This window comes from Phyllobates terribilis, unplaced genomic scaffold (assembly GCF_046119375.1).
Source record: "Phyllobates terribilis strain yellow unplaced genomic scaffold, ASM4611937v1 Scaffold_9__5_contigs__length_417890890, whole genome shotgun sequence".
NCBI lineage: Eukaryota > Metazoa > Chordata > Amphibia > Anura > Dendrobatidae > Phyllobates > Phyllobates terribilis.
Genome location: NW_027362769.1, coordinates 138,683,218 through 138,698,631, shown reverse-complemented (window position 1 = coordinate 138,698,631; position 15,414 = coordinate 138,683,218). Strand labels below are relative to the sequence as shown.

The 15,414-nt window shown below is 41.5% G+C and overlaps 1 protein-coding gene across 4 annotated transcripts in view; it reads left to right on the top strand.

Moving 5' to 3' along the window:
- SLC4A10 (solute carrier family 4 member 10) overlaps positions 1–15,414 on the top strand; it is a 369,946-nt gene that overhangs the window by 270,924 nt on the left and 83,608 nt on the right. For all 4 annotated transcript variants that reach the window (XM_073647057.1, XM_073647056.1, XM_073647058.1 and 1 more), the window contains exon 6: positions 11,034–11,222. In XM_073647057.1, the coding sequence (XP_073503158.1) occupies positions 11,034–11,222 (189 nt within the window). The remainder of the gene's footprint in view (positions 1–11,033; positions 11,223–15,414) is intronic.

Genomic DNA, 15,414 nt, shown 5'->3' with positions numbered 1-15,414 from the left:
GATTAAATTAATCAGCATAGAGTTTTTGACCCATTTAGAAAAAAAGTAAATTCTGATGAAGGGTTAACACTCATTTTTTTGGCCTTTTAATAATGTTTTCCAGGACTTAGTTATTGATGACTGTAGGGGTTCACGCTCTCAGGTAGGCACTAGAAGGCATACAGGCACCAGGTTCTTGTGTCCAAAAAGTGTGAGGTTTATTAAACTCCATAAACTTTCACAGTTCTCAAATGAAAAACAACCTTTTTACAGCACAAACGAAATAACAAAAATCATAGTCCTTTCTCAGAAAAGGCAAAGTAACAAAAGGGTCTCAATCAGACAGCAATACAGGTTCTGCTTTAGGTTTAGTGTGATCACCTTTACTGGTTACACTCCAGTTCTAACATGTCACACCCACCTGAGCCAACTCAGCTGTTTTTTTATAGGACCTTCAAGCCCTGGACTAGAATGAATGGGAGCGACCTTTCCCACCCTTAATCTTTTGGTCGCTCCTAAATTCTGGACCCAAAATCCGGTCTCAATGAAAACCTTCTCAGCAACCTACCATTGCTGGAGCCTTTAATTCCGGGACTTATATCACCGAGGCTAGCCACCTTAGTGACACATACCTGCCATTTATGACTTTTCCTCCTGCTCCTTTACATGACCAATCCACTGGATTGGTCATCAACAACACCTGACACCCCCACTGACCAGCTGTTTGTAGCTCCAGTGGCAGCTAGATGTGCAAAGTTTACAGAGCTCCATGCAACTGTATAGTGGCCATTTCAGGTACTGCAGCTCAGCTCTCATTCACTTCCATAGGAGCTGAGCTGCAGCATCCGAGAACGACCAAAATTTTTGTGTTTTTTTACAAGCTTTGCAGCTCATTCTATATGAATAAATTAAGAGTTAATTTTGATTTTATTTTGCTTTCGGTGCCACCAACTACTGTGTGTTTCAAATGCGGCTTGGATATTTTACAATTATTCAAGATTTTAATAAATGAAACATTATGAATTTGCTGGAAGAAGATTAGTGGAATGAAATACACTGTGGGCACAGTCTTATACATAAGAGCACTGAAAACTGACAGGCTACTTAAATGAACCTCAGCGGCTGAACAACACGTTATGTAATCTGTGCTCAGGTTCTCTGTTGACACGTAACACGGTTTTTCTTTAATCTCCATATTTAATGTCGTGGATCAAAATAATGGTTCTAGCATTATGCAAACTGTGCTACGTTGCTTTTGCATCACATGCATTTCATAAAACACTTTTGCGGAAATTTAACAAAAGCAAAGTTTTAGTAATAATCCACTTTGATTATCCATATTTATTGTGCAAATGTGAAGAAATGCTGACTATCTATGCCGGGGAAATATGCCTTGACTGCAATGCTGTGGCCAAGTCTGGATTAACTAGGGTTGGGTTTGCCATGTGTTCCGGTTTTTCCAGGACAGTATCTCTTTAGCTGGTGGAAATCCATTACTGATATTTTTTTGAAGGCTGTTAATGTATTGCAATATTCATAGCATACGTGGATTAAGGGGAATTTGTAGCTAAATACAGAAACAAAATGTCAAATCTTCAATCTTGGAACATAAACAACATTTTTCAGCAGTCCATCAGATTGGTGATGAATATATCATCACTGGGGTCCCACTGCTGAGACCCCCATTGATAACATGGACTGGGACTGGAGCAATAGTCACACATGCATATTACCACTTTATTCATTATCCATTGAACTGGTGGAGATAACACTGGCACCTCATTAATTATACATTTATCACCTGTCTTTAAAGAAAATTAAAAAACTCTTTGGCTTAAAGAGGGCCTGTCACCAAGTCAAAAGTGATCCGTTTTTGCTCTAATTTTATTCCTGCCGCTCCCCGAGGATCCTGTGAGACACCCCCCACTGGTAAAGCCCATAAAAACTCTAAATAAAATGGGTCATATCTCTGAAACCATATGGCTGATTTACAAGAAACAAAAAACTGTATACGCAGAGGAGCAGCAAGAATAAAATGAGAACAAAAATTGGACATTTGTGACCTCGTAAACAACATTTGGCAAAGCTTGGTGGTAGGCTAAATCTCATATTCAACCAAGAATTCAAACTATTCAAAGACGACGGAAGAAGAGGAATAGTCATAAACCACCAAATATATAAAAAGTTAATCATTTATTGAAACAATTTAAAAATGATAACCATCAATAGTACAAATGTCAAATAAGGAGGAAGAAAGGAATGGAGAGCAACAAATAGATCCAAGGAATCCAGCTATGCATAAATGTACAATTCACCTGTATGAATCAGTCTCAGCAGATCATATATAATAGATAGCAGAAATGGTCATGATCATGTCGTGAGACAGAGATAGCAGGTTATGGATGGTATGGCTTAACCATGGTGAGGAAGGATCTATGTGGAGCCCGCCAGCGCTACACCGACGCGCGTTTCACGTATGGCTTTTTTTATGGCTACTCCTCTTCTTCCGTTGCCTTTGTATATCATATTTGGAGTACTCCACTGCTTTATTTGGCGGTTTTGACTTACTATGTGGCAGTAGGGTAAACTCTAGTCATTTACCCTCATAATGATTTTGTGCTATATGAATTTCTTTTCATTTCAAGAATGCAAGCTGTTGTAACAAAAATGAACATGGTTTCTGAAACTGAAGGTTAGCTCTTCTGTCCAGGTCCTCTAGGGGATATCCTTTATGGGGATGAAGTCTTGATCTCAGATTGATGCCATATCTAGAGGGATATCTCCACTGTGTTTTTATTAACCCTTGATATGCTAAGTTTTATGAAGTACTGACTAAACTGACAAATGAGGAAGATTTATGAAATTATGTAAAAGATAATGTTCTTAGCTGCTCATAACACACTTTTTTATTTCAGATTCTGTAATTAAAAAATGCTGTGATTGGTTGCTATGAATTTTTTTTTAATCAGATCATTTTAATTAAGAAAATGACACAATAAGCTTTTTTACAAAGAGAGATCAGTAGAGACCCCTTTTATTGTACGTTTTCTACGTCTGCCCCATTGACTTTCGATTCAATGGATATCTAGGGGTAATATTTCTCCTTGCGGAGAGTGACATGTTAAGCTTGTCAGGTGAGGAGACTTTTAAAGCCGTAATGCTCCTCTGGGAAATATGCAAATTGTCTCTTCAAAGAGGAAGAGGACTAGAACTCTGGTGCCACCTACAGGAAGTAGCAATCCTAAAAGTCAATAGTGACCCTTTAACAAGCCTTATCACATGACTTAGGATAAAAGCCAATACCAGCATCTCAATTTGCAGACACTGTGTTTCAGGGTACTGCCCCTCGTCCGTGCAAAGTGTGAATTCTGGTTTGGCTGGGTGAGAGGCGTCAGACTGGTATCTAGGGGTAATATTTCTCCTTGCGGAGAGTGACGTGTTAAGCACGTCAAGGTGAGGAGACTTTTAAAACCACAATGCTCCTCTGGGAAATATGCAAATTGTCTCTTCAGAGAGGAAGAGGACTAGAACTCTAGCACCACCTACAGGAAGTAGCAATCCCAAAGGTCAGTGGATGAATTCAATGGATGAAATGTATTCAAATCAACCTCGGCCATGTGCATATAAACATTAAAGAAAAACATCTACATTTTACAAACATTTACAAACAAAGGCATGATAAACCTTTTTTTATGGTGCCCATTTAAGGTTACTTTCTCACCAGGTTTAAGCCCCCTTTCCTGACTCTTTTAGGGGCTTCAACTTGAAGCCTCAAAAAACGGAATTCAAAGTGATCCTCCAACAAAGCCAATGAGGCAAACAGATTGCAAAGTATGCAACGTTGGACTACTGCGTGTTCAGCCTCCTTTCCAGCAGTGTCCATCTTTTAAGCTGGACCCAATAGTTCCGTAGCCCATGCTATTGTGTCCTGCTTAAAAGACCCCACTGGAAAAAAGTTCAAGCAAATTCTAAAGTTGCATGTTTTTTACTCCGTTTGCCTACTGTCACATAACTACCTGAAACCGCTCCAGCAACGACTTCTTGAGTCACCAAGCAATGCTGTATTCATGCTGCAGGTGGCGCTCGTGATAGAAGAGACATCATGGACTATGTCTCTGCTGGCACAAACACTGCCCAGCAGGGGATTAGTGTATCTGTAACCTGTGGTGCTGTTCAGCCAGGCTAATTGGTTTGTGTGCTGTCCACCGACCCAGCAATTGTAATCAACCCCTTGCTGTGGTTAATAGGGCAGTACCACACCCTACTTAGCATACTGCTGGAAGTTGCCAGTTATTGTCCCTGGATTACACCCTGGACTCTGGTGCTTTTTTTTTTTGTGTGTACCCTGATCTTGATACAGCTTATACCCCCTTATTGCATCTGTTTCTGTCATCCCCACCTTGTCCTGACCATGGCCTGTCTGACTACGCTTTGACTGATCACTTGATATTCAAACCTGACTATGGTTTTGTCTTCTGATTCTGTACCTGGCTGGTACTGTCCCTCAAGTTACGGACAGTTTTGACTATTCTTCCCTAAAGTCGGGCCTCCGGACTGCAACTACTCTGTGGAGACAACTCAGTGGGCCCCTTAGTAAGTCTGGACCACTATATAGTGATTAAAGGGTGAAGGCCAGAGTTCTTCTGGGATCTGTTAGATGGAACAGTTATAGCCCAGTCTGTCTTAGCCGGACTTTTTGAGATGATGGCCTCAGCCAGACTTGACGTCTATTAACTCCATCAGGCGCATGTCGGAATCCAATTTTTCAGGGAGTCAAGCAGAAATCACTGACAAAGTCAGGAACAGGAGCTCCAACTCTCCCAGCCTTAACCAGTCAAAATGTATTTGTCTAGCCTTTGGAGTCAGCATGGTGCACTAGATTATGAGAGTCAATGAGCACAGAGCCGTGATAACTAATGATATAAATAGTAATAAAATATTGTAATGTCAAACACCTATTTATAAAATGAATTTTGTGCATTTATTTTCTTTTGCATGACTCAGAATCGTGATGAATCAGATTGCCAGGATTAGTGAGAATATCACTCATTTACCTGTGTTACTATAGTTGACTTCACGAGGATAAAATAATTAACTTTACTAGACTGTAAGAAACCAATGTGAAAACTAAATGCTGTACTTGACATTTTTTTTCATTTCCACACACATAATATTTAGACAAACAGCAGTTTATTATTATTAGGACATTTTACCTTAAAAGCCCTTTTAATGGTCCTGAAATCTGGGTCACTGCTGCTATCAGCATGGAGCATTATTGAAAGTTTTGTAGCCTGGGCAGGTTTATCCTGGACTAGTAGCATTTAGCTCATGCTTTTTTTTTTTCAAATGGCCGCCTTTCTGTACACATTTTGGGCTCTATATAAAAACAACAGCCACCAAACTGCAAACCTTCAAGATCAGGGGCTCCCGGCCCTCTTTACTTTGATAGCTACATTCAGTTTGGAGAGATCGTTGCAATAGACAATTCTATGTAAAGAAATCTCTAAAGCTTGTGCCCTCTTGAAAGTAGAATTCCCCAAGTGCCCCCAAGAGGTCTATCTACATTTTAAGGCCCCCGGGGCAAAAATTCAGTTTGCCGGGCCCTCTCCTTCACATGTGGTTTTAGTAGTCGTCATGTGACTTCTCATTCATATGCAATTTGCTTACTTACAGTCACGCGCCAACAAGCTGTTCTTTCTATTTCTCTCAATGTTCAGTGAAAACCTGAGAGAAGCAAAAAGAGAAGCTTGTTGTCACATCACCATAAGTCTGAAAATCTCATATGAGTTAAGTGGCCATCTGATAACTTCTCGAACTAGCAAGCAGAGCTCAATCCTGACAGTGAGGATATTACATGCTGTTAGTATTGGCAGAAGGCTTCATATTATAATTGAAGAGCTTAGCCAGGGTTGTGATGAAAGTCTGCAGTCATTCTAGATGACTGCAGAATTCTAAATTCTCACAGCGTGTGCACTGCATGTGCTTAGGATTCTCCCATGATAGCGACAAGAGTGGTCGGTCAAGTGTGCAATTTGCAAACTTACGGCCACATTCCGACTAAATGTGTTCGGCCTTGCTCAATTAATTTTCATTGAGCGAGGCCACCCATGTCTAGTCAGCACGTGAGCGCATCTGTGTAAATCATGTACTTGCGATTTCGTGACCTCCCGCTCTCACCGCCGGCACCAGAGAATCCTGACAGCGAGCAGTATGCAGTGTGAGAATTCAGAAGTCTGCAGTCACATAGAATGAATGCAGACTCGTCACAAAGTTGGACAACTCCTTTAATGCTCCTAACATAAATAAAAACATAACAACCCCTAACCTGTCAGATGATACAACACTTTATTAACATAGATATGTATCACGTAATCTTACAAGATATGGATTGTTACATGTGTACAGGATCAGAACCAATAACAGCACAAGAATCCATCACCAGAACCGCCATCAGTACAGAAATCCATCAGTAGAACTCCCATCAGTATAGAAAAACAGCATTACAACCCTCATGGGAACAGAAATACATCACCAGAATCACCAGCAGTACAGAAACACATCACCAAAATCACCATCAATGCAGAAATACATCACCAGAACCACTAGCAGTGCATGAATACATAATTAGGACCACCATTAGTACATTAATTCAGCACCAGAACCACCATCAGTACCAAAATACATCAGCAAAACTACCATTATTAAATATATAAATCTCCTGAACCATGATTTGTTACATGAATACATAACCAGAACCACCATCAGTACATGGTAAATTAATTGTAATGTCAGGTCAGACCCATATACATTTGCATCACATGAACCTACAACTCCCAGTATGTCCTTAACAATGGTAAGGAGATGCTGGGAGTTGTTATTATCAGTCATCATCAGACTGTGGACCATACAGGAACCTCAGTACTGATGAAAATTAGTCAATATCACAAATAAACATTTACATCTAGGTTTATAGATGACGTATTCTCTGATTGGAATCGTTATCTTTCTTTTCTTCATCTTGTCCAGACACCATAATGACTTTGCACGTACACAGTATGTCTCTGCAGACTTCCATCTTCTCTGGTCTTCTGCAGCACATCCCACATGATACCCTTAAAAATAGCAGTGTGATTATAATGCTCCTAAATAAAAATATCTTCCCTACGCTGAGCCCCTGAATAAATAATTTCCTCTCACTACTGTGCTCCCTGCACAGATATGACCCACACACTGTCCCTCTTATGCTACATGTCCTCTACACTGCCCTCTCCTTTCCACCCTCTTCACACTGTCCTATCACACTATGTCCCCCCTACAGTGCCCAGTCTCTATACTGTGCCCACTTATCACATTCCCCCTCCTTGGCATACTGTTCTCCAATTCTTCCCCCTCTCTATACAACCTCACCCCACACTACCCAGTCTCTATTCTGTGCCCCCTCACACATTTCTCCCCCATACTGTCTCCACACTATTCTCCTCAATAATCTCCTCACACATTTCCCCCCTCCCTCATACTGTCTCCTCACACATCCTCCCCCCACAAACCATACTGTCTCACATAGTTCTATGTAGAAACAGAAGGTCTATCTCCCCTGTATGAGTCATGAGTCACTGTAAATGCCCCTGGCAGGAGGAAGAGGCATCAGCTGGGTCAGGAGTTGGAGAGAAGAATGATTCATGCAGGGAAAAAAAGTAGAGAAAAGAGAAGAATTGGCTGGGTAGAAAGGCAAAATGAGCAATTGTAAGTACACAGTGTCATATAATATGATGATTGCAAAATGTTAAGAGGATAAAATTTTTGATGGGTGGGCTACTTTATGCGCTCCCTTAACCCCTTTCTGACGTGCTCAGTAATAGTACGTCCTTGTCCCCTGGGCCAATTGGACCAGGTACTTACTATTATGCGCACTGCGATCGCGCCCACACACAAGCAGTGAGCGGTGCGGGGCGATCGCCGCCGGGTGTCAGCTGATTATCACAGCTGACACCCGGTGCTATGTGCCACGAGCGGTCAAGCACTGTTTCCGGCACATTAACCCCTGAAATGCTGCGATCGAAGGCGATCGCAGCATTCCGGGAGCAAGGGGATGTAAGCGTGGCTTACTTACCTCCTTCCAGTGTCCCGCGCTGTCTGTGCCGGGTCCCGGTAGTTGTCATGGTGACCTGATGTCGTCATGACAACATCCGGGTCATCAGGCAGCAGGAAGTTACTTTGATCATGTTCAGTGCGCAATCAAAGTAACTTCTGAGTGTGCAGCGCTGACACGCAGCATATCTTAGAGATGGTGCTGCATCTCTATGCTATGCAAGTGATCAGCCTGCAAAAAATGAAAGTATTAAAAGTGATCAAAAAATGTCACGTGCCCGAAAATGGTACCAATAAAAACATCAACTTGTCCCGCAAAAAACAAGCCATCACATGACTCTGTCGGCTGAAATATGGAAAAATTATAGCTCTCAAAATATGACGATGCAAAAACTAGTCTTTGCAAAAAAAAAGGTTTTTTAGTATTTGACAGCTGTCAATCATAAAAACCCGATATTAATCTGGTATCGCTGTGATCGCACATACCCGAAGAATAAAGTAATATAATCACTTTTACTGCACGAGGAAAAGCGTAAAAAATAAACTCTAGGGTTGGAGTTGTGCTAGGGTTAGGGTTGTGCTAGGATAGAGTTGTGCTAAGGTTAGGGTTGTGCTAGAGTTAGGGTTAGGGTTGTGCTAGGGATAGGGTTGTGCTAAGGTTAGGGTTGTGCTATAGTTAGGGTTTAGGGTTGTGCTAGGGTTAGGGTTGTGCATCTGGGACTCTCCAAACGCGACATGGCGTCCACTCTCGATTCCAGCCAAGTCACACTGTGTTCCTTCCCTTCTGAACCCTGCCGTGCGCCCAAACAGTGTATTTTCCCCACATATGGGGTATCGTCATAGTCAGGAGAAATTGCACAACAGTTTTTGGTGTCCATTTTCTCCTCTTACCCTTGTAAAAATAAAAAATTTGGGGCTAAAAGATCATTTTTGTGGAAAAAGTTTGATTTTTTTATTTTCACGACCCCATGTTATAAACTTCTGTGAAGCACCTGGGGTTTCAGAGTGCTCACCACACATCTAGATAAGTTCCCTGAGAGGTCTAGTTTTCAAAATAGTGTCACTTGTGGGGTGTTTCCACTGTTTAGGCACATCAGGGGCTCCCCAAATGCAACATGGTGTCCGCTAATTATTCAAGGAAATTTTACAATCAAAAAGTCAAATGGTGCTCCTTCCCTTCCGAACCGTGCCGTGCGCCCAAACAGTGGTTTTCCCCCACATATGGGGTATAGGTTTACTCAGGAGAAATTGCACAACAAATGTTATGGTGCAATTTCTGCTGTTACCCTTATGAAAATGCAAAATTGAATACTGAAAAACATTTTTGTGGGAAAAACGTGAAAATTTTATTTTTACCACTCAATGTTATAAACTTCTGTGAAGCACCTGGGGGTTAATGGTGCTCACCACACATCTAGATAAGTTTCCTGAGGGTTCTAGTTTCCAAAATGGTGTCACTTGTGGGAGGATTTCCACTGTTTAGCCACATCAAGGAATCCCCAAACGCAACATGGAGTCCGCTAATTATTCAAGCAAATTTTACATTCAAAAAGTCACATGGCGCTCTTTCCCTTCCAAGCTCTGCTGTGCCCCCAAACAGTGGTTTTCCCTCACATATGGGATATTGGCGTGCTCAGCAGCAATTGCACAACAAATTTTGGGGTCTATTTTTTTCCTGTTACCCTTGCAAAAATTGGGGTCTAAAGTAACATTTTTGTGAAAAAAGTTAAATGTTCATTTTTTTCTTCCACATTCCAAAAATTCCTGTGAAGCACCTGAAGGGTTATTAAACTTCCTGAATATGGCTTTGAGCATCTTGAGGGGGGCAGTTTTTAGAATAGTGTCAATTTTGGGTATATTCTGTCATAAAGGCCCCTCAAAGTCACTTCAAATGTGATGTGGTCCCTGAAAAAATGGTTTTGTAAATTTTGTTGGAAAAATGAGAAATCGTTGGTCAACTTTTAACCCTTATAACTTCCTAACAAAATAAAATTTTGGTTCCAAAATTGTGATAATGTAAAGTAGACATGTGGGAAATGTTATTTATTAACTATTTTGTGTGACATATCTCTCTGATTTAAGAGAATGAAAATTACAATTTTGTAAATTGGGAAATTTTCACCAAATTTCCTATTATTTTCACAAATAAACGCAAGTCATGTTGAAGAAATTTTACCACTATCATGAAGTACAATATGTCACGAAAAAAAAACAATCTCCGAATCAGTGGGATCCATTGAAGCGTTCCAAAGTTATTACCTTGTAAAGTGACAGTGGTCAGAATTGTAAACATTGGCCTGGTCATTAACTTGCAAACCACCTTGGGGAGTAAAGGTGTTAATTTTGCCTCGAGTGCCCCTTATTAGGTAGTATTATCTTGGATGACCTTAATAAGTTAACAATGTCCCTTAATAAGTATAATGACCCTTGTGGACACCGACATTTACTGCTCTTGACTGAAAAAATGCACCCAGTTGGAAATCGGGCAAAATGCCCTTGCAGTAGAAATGAGCGGATTGATCCACAGAAGATCAAATTTGAGTTGAATTTCCTGAAATTTGTAGCTCCTCACAAATTCAAAGGATTTGAAATATGATTTGCGATTTGTAAAAAAAAAAAAAAGCCCAGCTGCCATTATTGGTAAACAATTTAGGGCTGACAAAAAAAGTCTAATCTCATGGCTCACCTCTAGTCGCTCCTCTGCTCGCTGCCTGCCATCTGGTCCTCTTCTTTCTGCCATCTGGTCCTCTTCTTTCTGCCTCTTCTCTGTAGGCGAGGACTTCCGGCTATGATTAAGCTTTGGGGGCTGACGTGCGCTGCCACCTTACATTGCTTGGTGACCAAGTCCTGGCCTTTAGTGAATCATTTAGACTTTTACGAGTTCCTGGATTAATACCGGGGCATTTTGTTTAATGAGATCAGAATACGAATGATAACTATCGTATATCTAATTTTTTCTTACTCAGATATGATTCTGGATCAGCAAGTCGCATCCGGGCAGCTAAGTGAAGACGTCCGTCATAGAGTTCATGAAGCTCTTCTGAAAAGACACTATCACCAAAACCAAAAGAAGCTCAGCAACAGGATCCCAATAGTGCGCTCATTTGCTGACATTGGCAAGAAGCAGTCAGAGCCCCACTCCATGGACAAAAATGGTAAGTTTTCCCGTCATCCTTCACATTTTTAGGAAAAGAATTTAGGTGGTGATTGAGAATGATCATTTTTGAGATCAGATTTTGGGCCTGATTCTTCATTTGCATTATTTTTTTATTCACTCTTCTTTTTTTATCTTGTGGTTTCATTAACTCAAATTCTTCAAGATAGCAGATTGGGGTTCAAGAATTTTACGTAAAAATAGAAGTTTTTTGTTTTTGCCTTTAACCACTTTAGGGACTTTCTAGCAAAATAAGTCACATGTTCTGCTAAAATTTGGAAAAAATTTGCACAAAAATTTTTAAGGCGTACATAAAATCACACCGGGAGGAGCGAGTGACAGGGGGATTGAGTAAATTTGCTGAAATATGTTGTGACTTTTTAAAAAGTTGCAATTAAAGAATTAGCCAAAAATATCCGCTAACCCCAACACAATGACGAACATAAAAAACAACAACAGGCAAGCACATATAAAATAGACTTTGAAAAAAATGAATTAAAAGAGGAATAAAGCAATGTTCACACGCAGCCTTTTTTCATGATTTTTTTTTCTGCAGAAAAAAAGCTACATTTATACCAGAAAAAGCTATGAGAGTTCAGAAATCTCATGCGCTCGCTTGGTTTTTTTTCCTGACTGATTTTGACAACGCTCAGCCCCTTTTTTGAAATTTGCAGCTTGTCAATTTTTTCAGCATTTTTGCAGAATGTAGGTTTCAGTGAATAAAACTAACTTTATTAAATATGTACTGGCGATAAATCACACATGTAATCTGCACCCAAAAAAAAAAGCAGCAAAAAGCTACGTGTGAACATAGTCTAAAGTGCCAATGACTGTAAAGAGGAGTAATGTTGGCACCATCCCGCAAGTCGGGATCAACCTAAAGCATACTGAAAACGATGCAAGCCACTCAAGAAAAAGAAGTATGCCAATACAAAGGAATTACCTACCAATAGTCAATATTTATTTATATAAAGAGATAAAAGACCACAAAGATAAAAATAATTAAAAATGCCAACGGCCTATGTATACAGAAAATAGGCGTGCCCACAATAACACAAACTCATCTGCCTATACTATAACAATACACAGGGTACTTGAGATGATAGATTAACCAATCAATATTTGATAGATATCTTATATCAACATAAAGTGATAATAATGAAGGCAATTATATCACGATATCAAAGCATAGAAAAAAAGTGAAAACAAAAAAATTATTCCATAAGAAGAAATTTGAATTAATAATAAGTTGCCACCACAACCTAACCGTCAGTTCAAATAAACAGAAAAAAAAACAGATGACATGATGTAAAATCCAAAAGGAACCTGTGAAATAGGCAATGATAAGATGAGCAAAAGAAAATCCCATGTGTTTCACCAAATAAAGTTTGGCTTCTTCAGGGGTAAAGTACAGCAAGACTTTGATTCGTGCTGCCCATGGTTTGGGCATCATGAAATGACTGACAGGTCCCGTTTAATTATTATCGTAAAATATATTGATTGCCGTTTGAAAATATTGATCGTTTCTGAAGTTAAAAGAGTGAAATCCAGTAGGGGAGTAAAATCTTTTATTACTTGTAGGGGAAGTCATTCAACTCCCATAAAGAAGCAAAAGAGAAATTAGAGATTCTAGGCAAGGTGTTTTTTTTTAAGAATTCAATTATTACAATTAATAGATACGATATATGACTGTTAGGAAGTGGTCTTAAAGGGGGTGTCCCCGTTCAGAAAATCTCAGTCTCCAGGCACAGATTGTTCTAAGAAATGAGAGAGAGAGAGAGATGGGTTCGGGTCCCCATACATTTCAATGGGGTTCAGGTTCAAGTTCGGGTAAAATCCTGGTAAGCGAACTTTGGACATACAGTTCGGTCGGATACCAGAACCCAAACTTCCTCTGACCGCTCATACTTGGCGGCTTTGCAATTGTTTTTGCGGCAGCTCCACCGCTGACTTCTTTCACTCTATATTTTCAAGAATGAATATGTCACTTTTAACCACTTCATGGTTTCCGAACCCTGAAACGGTTAAAAGGATTGACATGAGGCGGAACATGGGCACAGCAGTATCTTTTTAGCATTGCTGTGCATTATGTTAATTTTGGGGGGGGGCATTTTTGTGGCGCTCTTTTAAGCGGATTTTGGGCGGAATTCTACTGAAAAAGACGCCGTGCGCTCATAGCCCAACAGGAACTTCAAGAACACATATGGGAAAGGGTCAACAGAACATTGCCAGCTGGAGGAGACAGCCGTCAGCCATGAAACTTCTGCAGGGAAGCCGGCAGAGTGCGGAGAGCGGGTGCTAATATTAATACGTAGGTAGCTTGTCAAGAGAGTGACCTAGGGACTCTCCTACAGTGGCTGGTGAGCATGACAAGTGAAACTTACTTGTGTATCACATTAGATCATATATTCCCCAAAATGCAGTATAGCCAGAAAGCCAGGGAAGTATTAGTGCCTAAACCTGACCACATAATCAGATAAAAGTCAGTGGAAATCCTCACGGATGATTTTAGGTATATTTATTGGCTAATTATCCCTTCACAAGGGCTCGTTCACACGTACATTTTTCTCGTACAAGTGCTATCCATGGTTTTCGCAGATAGCACTCATACCTATGATATCCTATGAAGGTGTGCATATGTCTGATTCTTTCCTCGGATCAAGTGGTGTAAAATATCAGAGACATGTCCGATTTTGATCGGAGCGTCTGATCAAAATCAGCAATGCAAGTCTATGGGTCAGTGATAAACAATGGACATTGTGGAAAAACTTTTTGTATAAGAAAAACTGATGACATCAGACCAAACTCTGAACAAAGTGTGATCACAGTAATTGCTTCGTTTTTTTTTTGTACGTGGAAAATACTGATGTCTGAATGAGGCCTTAGGCTATGTTCATGACGTGCCCCCTGGGCCAGTGTTGTTTGGGGGATACCCGGAGCCGGATCAGATGGGGGTTGTAGTCTCCGAGTGGCGGTGACCCGGTCCGTGCCCAGGGTGTCAAGCTCTGTGTGTGGCAGTCCTACAGATGTTACTGGATGTTCTTTAGTGTCGACTACGCCACCCGTTGATTTGCGGTCACTACGGCCGCCGCTGCAGCAGGGTCCGCTGAGGCTGGTGGTGTGTGTGCAGCTCAGGTAGTATAACCCCCAACGGGAGGGGTATAGCCTCAGGGGGTCAGTTGCAGAGGATGGTGGTTGTGGAGGTGCAGCGAGGATGGTAATGAAACTCAGAGTCGGGCTGTGCAGTTCAGGGTTTTTACTTACTGCTTTTGTGTTGGTCACTCCGGCCTTGAGTGACCACCCGAGCCGTGCTGCGTCCACCAGGTCCTGGACTCGGCCAACCCCCAGGTGATTCTGGAGCGTGTTCCTGAGCTCCCTTTCTGACTTATCCTTCTCTCTGGCCTTCCCCACCAGGGATCCACCTAAGTCCGGCTCCCTCGGGCCTCTTGTTGGTAAAACCCTTGTCTCTGGGTTCCCTGACCCTATTCTTGGTTTGCCTTCCGGGTGGATTTAGTGGGTGGTCGTGGCAGATCCTGCCCACGACCTCCGGTCTCTGGCTAAGGATTAGTGCCCTCCACCAGCTTGGGATCCGGTACCCTTGTGCCAACTCTTCACCCTCTGGTCTAATTTTGGGTTCTTGGAGTTCCCTCTTCTCCCCCTCTGGGTCCTTCTTTTCTCCTCTCTCTCACTCTCTTGGCCTTGGAGCTGGCTGAGCTGCTCTGCTTGTCTGACCAAACCTCTACAAAAGACCCTGTTCTAAGATGGTTCCCACCTTATATACTCCCTCTATGTGTGAGCTCAGGTGACCAGCACCCAATGAGCTCCTAGCATTACCCAGACTGCTCCCCCTATCTGCCCCTACACTACTGGGATGTTCCACCCCCCTCCCACTCCAGCCAGGGACAGACGCTGTCGTACCTGCACATTTCTCTAGTGGGAGTACCATTGGTCTGTCCCCCGGAAATGGGATGTATGTAGTGCATGCAGCCTACTGAGCTCAGTTCCACACTCCATCCTTACCCGGGAGTGGAATACCACACCTCTGGCTTGAGGTGCAATACCCCTGTAGCAGCCGAATCCTCAGGGTGCTACATTCACACATTGCGTTTTTGTTGCGTTTTTTTCTGCAAGCAAAACCTGCTCTCTTGGTAGTAAAAAAAAGCTGCTTACAAAAAGCAGATTTTGCTGCGTTT